We start from the raw sequence: 5,474 nt of genomic DNA, 5'->3' as shown, positions 1-5,474 counted from the left end.
TGGGTTGCATGAAGTATCTCAGAATTTGTATGTACCAGTACAGCAAGATGCAATGACAAGGGATAAACATATTTTGGTCTTTATTTTGTGGACAAGGAAGTGCAAGGGATAGATATTTTGGTCTTCATTTTGTGGATGAGAAAGTACAAGTCACAGACAGTATGGTCTGAACGTTTGAAGCCACCTACAATTCAGAAGTAATACCCAATTCATAAACAAATACCTTTTACAGGATACTACTGAGCAGGTTCCTGATAAGTATAAAACAGGGAGTTTGAAAGAATCCACTGTGGCAATTTCTAATGATTTTGTGATATAGCAAAGACTACCAGTCACTTAAAAAAAAATGTAGCACCAAACCCATTCTGTGTTCTATGTTTACACTTGGATAAGAGAGAGAATGACCACCTCTGTGATCTAGTGGTCACAGTTCCTGGCTACAGACCCAGAGGTCTGGGTTCGATTCCCAGTGCTACCAGATTTTCCGAGAAGTAGTGGGTCTGGAACGGGGTCTGCTCAGCCTCATGAGGCCATCTGAAGAGCTATCTCAAGGAAATAGTGGCTCCAGCCTAGAAAACCGAGATTAACAGCCATGGAGATCTGTTGTGCTGACCACATGACACCCTCTACCTACTAAAGTTGGCACTAATTTCGCCGACAAGCAGCAGTCGCTCGCTTGGTATAGTTCACTTGTGGGCTACAGGCCACGGAGTTTAAGAGAGAGAATGAATGCAGGTGGTGACTAAGGTGACTTGACAATTAACCCATTCTACCCACCCTATCAACACCTATCTGAGAATGGAAACATGTGAGAAGGGGGGAAGGGAGAAAGCCTTTCAAAGAACAAAAGCGAGAATGAAATGGTAACTGGTTGACCTAAGGATGGCACACAGAGCAGGGGTAGCTGTTAGACAGATGGGTAGTAAGAGCCATGCTCATTCTTCCTCTGACCGAACTTTAGTAAACAGTTTACCGCTGAAACTTATCAATGTTTTGTGATTACAGTAAACCCTCACTAATGCAGATTAATTAGGGAGAGGTGATCTGGATTAGTGAAATATGCAAATGAAGCGATATAAGGAATAACATCCACTTGACCCAGAATCAATACTGAACAACCTGCAAGACGATGTTATGTATGCACAGTCATTTATCATGCAGAGTGACTCAGCTGCCTTCCTAAATGCCATGTGTCTTTCAAAGTAGGTACTCAACTGTGAATAGCATTTTTCATATTCTGATCTGGATTATCTGACATCCGGATTAACTGTAACTGGATTAGCAAGGGTTTACTGTATTACATTATTCAGATTCTTCCGTATACTTTTGATTTGTGTATGAGTATGAAGACCAGAGCTCTGCCTGCTCCATGTGTGTATGTGTGGAGGGGGAAAGCAGAAATAAATGTTAACGCCTTTTAGGTTATTTTCATATAATTGGTGTGAAAGAAACCACTGAAGTCTAAGAATGTACTATTTCTGCTTCCTTGGGTCTGAAAGGGTTAATGCAGTGACTTCATTACAAACTCTTCAAATCATGTGAGATCTGGTTCTCATGGCAGTGATATGAAAATACCGTCTTCTGGGATGTGAGACCTTATAATCTAGTATAAGTTTACTCAGATACCGACATGCTCCCTCCCTCTACCTGACTACATGCAGTCACATCCCGAAGGCATTATTTTTCTTCAAATCATATCTTTATCACTTTCAACCATAAACAAAATTTGTTAGGTTGGATTCATCATTAGTAAACAATAAAGTCAAAGAAAACACACATCAAATTCAAGTGGATCTGACTTGTGCTTCACTTTCAACATACATACATACACACATATATAAATACATTATTCAATAATTCTATGAATTCAAAATATTTACAGCCTTCTCTGCCTTACAAAATCTAGAACTTTGCCCAAATTATACACACTACAGCTAGATATACAATGTTTACATTAAAAATAACTGATCTCTTCAGCAATAAACACTGCACACATGTACTGACGAAATACATGCACTCTTTCTCTTTATAAGGAACAACAACAGAAATACTATAATAATATCAATCATTCCTACCAACCCTAAAAAATTATAATTTTTATCACTTAAAAGGAGAAAATATCCTTCAAGCACCTCTGTTTCTATCCTGGTCCCTTGAATATCATATTACCAGCACTCTCTGCAATGCAGACCAGCGTGACAGAGAAACATTTCATCTCATACAATAACATGGGGACAATGTTAACATCATTATGATAACAATCAGGACAGAACAAATAAAATGCACACAAACCTGGTGTTTAATTTAGTTAGTTAACATCACCTTTAGAATCAGCAAATATAACTTTTTAGGGCTGATACTAACATGTTTTTGGTTTCCCAATATTTACACACACTGTATGTTATTTCTGGCTGGTGAAGCTCATACAGTCACTCTTAAGTGCCAGACAAAAACCATGGCCCTCTTGGATCTAACACTACTACTCACTATCCGAGATATCTTGCATCCCATCTGCTGGACACAATCTCTTCCTGATCTAACACCAGATCTATATATGACATGTGGATATATATTACAGGAAAAGGCAGTTTAAAAAATTTCTGAACAATGCTGTATTACTGAATCTAACAGCTAATACTAAAGTCCAAGAGCCCTCAAACATTAAAGTAACAATGCAGTACTTTGAAACCATTAAGGATCAGTTACAGTAGCTATTCCAGGCACAAGTTTGGAACTATCGAAGCTTAGAATGCTGCTGATATGTGTAGCACATGATGATGAATTGCCAAGAACTGCAACTGTCCACAATTGCAACTGACAGAAGAGAATTTAAGCAAACTTTGTATCAAAGATTCATTTGGAAATTACTGTAGCAGCCTTAGCATTCCAGATTAAGAACTACAGAAGTGCAGGTTCAATGATCCCTCAGCTTTAGAAAACCTGGAATGATGAAACAGCTCATCACTGGAAAAGGAAAAGCTTGGAGCATTCACGACACAAATTCATTGACTACTTCAATATTCTATTCTAAAATGGTGAATTATGAAGTTTAAAAAATATGGATTGGACAGCTCTTTGGTAACCAATCTGACAATTCTTACATAACATCCTGTGAATATGCTCATTTTCCTTTATCCTCTTCACCTAGAGCCTGACATGTTTCCATGCAATAAACTTTTCACCTCAACGAAAACAAGGCCATAACAGACAACAGTATAAACCGAGAACAGCACCACAGTCACTAGATACTTTACTGCCATAAATTGGTTGCAAATGTGTGACCAGCACCTGCTGACTGAGGAAATGCCCCAATTCCAATACCTGCACTGCCCACATTAGGCACTGTAGGGGCAATGTTCATACTCATGCCTGGCACTTGCATCCCCATTGAGTGAACTTGACCAACCATGGCCTGTGGTTGTGCTGCCTTCATGGCTGCTCCACCAAGGTTCATCCGGGCCATCTGCTGAGGTAGCTGATGTAATGGAACAAAATGGTAATCATAAGCAGAATTTCCAATTAAGTGTAAAGCTGTATCCATACTTAATTAACCATGTCATGAAAATCTTGGCATTAGTTGGATATAGGTTATGAATTCATTATTCAAAATTAAAGCAAAGAACTGACCTTAATGTAACAGAAAGAAAGTGGCAGTAAGGGGAAAAAATGTGCAACAGCAATACAGGCTACAATTAATGTTTTCATACAAGAAACAAGAAGAGTCCTGAACAAATCCTGGATACCAGGGCACCTAAAGTTTTCATCGTCCAGTATCACGTGTTCTGGACTGCTCTTCATGAACATTTTTTGTATTGATGTAGGACAATTTTTAAACCTTGTGGTTCGTAAGTTCTGATGCAATGACCCAATTCACAGTTGATGCCAATGCTGAAATCGGAGACCTTTCTGTTCATTCATCACCATCGGTCAATTAAAATGAATCAAACAGCGTGACTTGCAAAATTAGTGATTTGAAATCATTTACACCCAAACACTTGTACATTGCAGAGGATATCTCAAGATGGGTTATTATAAACACTTTTATCCAAACATGCTAAACAATGCTCTGTATATGTGCTCAAGCTTTCATCAAGAAATCAAAACCTGATACTCAAATAAACAGTACAGGACTCCCAATATTTGATGGTTGTGCTCAGGTCTGCTGAAAGCTCACTGAGGCCTGACCATAACAAAGCCAGCTCTTACATATTTTTTCCTTCTCATTTAACCCCCTGAGCGTGACTTTAAGCGGAGCCATTTAAATTCCTAAGCGTGTGCGAAGCACCGGCTGCGTCCGCTCAAACCCGTGCTGTAAGCGTGCGCGCCGCATATGTTGCGTCCAAACTTTTCACTAAGAATTCTTAACGCCTACGCTCTGATATATGTACTTCCAGTGAATGTATATATGAGCTAATAGTGAGTGCTTTCATTCTTCGCTGTTTGTGTGTGGTATTTTTTTTACTCGCTTTGCTTGGGACAAAGCATCTGGTGTCTGCTGGTTGCAGAAGAACTGTTCCCACTCACACTCCGACTTGCTTTCAGAGAGATAATTTGTTAGCTAACTTTCATTGAGTTCTTGTTATCTGTGTTTGTGTTACTATATTTTTTACTGGCTTGGCTTACTGGCGACAAAACAGCTGTGTCTGATTTACGATGTTACAAACCCAGGGGTCGAATTTGCCTGACACCTGTGTCAACATTTATGAATAGCGGAGCTCAATGGCATCTCGGTCACGTAACTTATCTGGCGGCACAGTTTCTTGCCCCTAACACAAATAAAATCACGCTTTCAAAAGTGGGTTCCCACAATTTCAAATGAAATTAAGGTATTCCTAGGTTTGCGTATGCTGATGGGAATTCAGAAACTAAACCTCAGAATGTATTTCAGTAGGAAACAAGGGAAAAAGTGTGGTACGAAAAATTATTCAACCACTTATTATCTGGTGTCTTGTGTATGATGTTACGAACCTAGGGATTGAGGTTGCCAGGCGCCTATGTCAGCATTTATTTCTTTTCTGCCTTGGGACCGTCCCTTAGCTGAGCTATTTAGTTCACCATGGCATCTTGCTCTCATAACTTGTCTGACGAACAAGTGCTTGATCTTTTGCACGAAAACTGTTCAGTAGATTCGGATACAACCTCTGTGGGTTCATGTGGATATACTCTCGATTCCAGTTCCGAAGAGGAAGAGGAAGAACCTCAATTTTCTCTGAATATTCCAGATAATACTTGGGAAGAGGTCGACAGTGCTAATCCTCCTCTACCTTTTACGTGTGATTTAGTTGGGAAACAAATAGTGCCAGTTCAGTGTGCAGATGATATTTTGATATTTTGAGTTATTTTTGATGACGATCTGATTACGATGATAGTGAATGAAACAAACCGTTATGCGGAATGCTTTCTTGTTAATCAGAAAGAAAAAATCCTGACCCAAAAGAAATCACGGTTTCAAAAGTGGGTTCCTACAACTTTGA

At 39.2% G+C, this 5,474-nt stretch overlaps 1 protein-coding gene across 2 annotated transcripts in view; it reads right to left on the bottom strand.

Annotated features, from left to right (window-relative positions):
* Positions 1–1,783: 1,783 nt before the first annotated feature.
* LOC111864088 (stromal membrane-associated protein 1) overlaps positions 1,784–5,474 on the bottom strand; it is a 25,615-nt gene continuing 21,924 nt past the window's right edge. For both annotated transcript variants that reach the window (XM_023851085.2, XM_023851086.2), the window contains one exon: positions 1,784–3,475. In XM_023851085.2, coding sequence (XP_023706853.1) covers positions 3,251–3,475 — 225 coding nt within the window. In that variant the 3' untranslated portion in view covers positions 1,784–3,250. The remainder of the gene's footprint in view (positions 3,476–5,474) is intronic.

This window comes from Cryptotermes secundus, unplaced genomic scaffold (assembly GCF_002891405.2).
Source record: "Cryptotermes secundus unplaced genomic scaffold, Csec_1.0 scaffold705, whole genome shotgun sequence".
NCBI lineage: Eukaryota > Metazoa > Arthropoda > Insecta > Blattodea > Kalotermitidae > Cryptotermes > Cryptotermes secundus.
The sequence above is the reverse complement of the archived record's forward strand: the minus strand, read 5'-3'. Positions and strand labels throughout refer to the sequence as shown.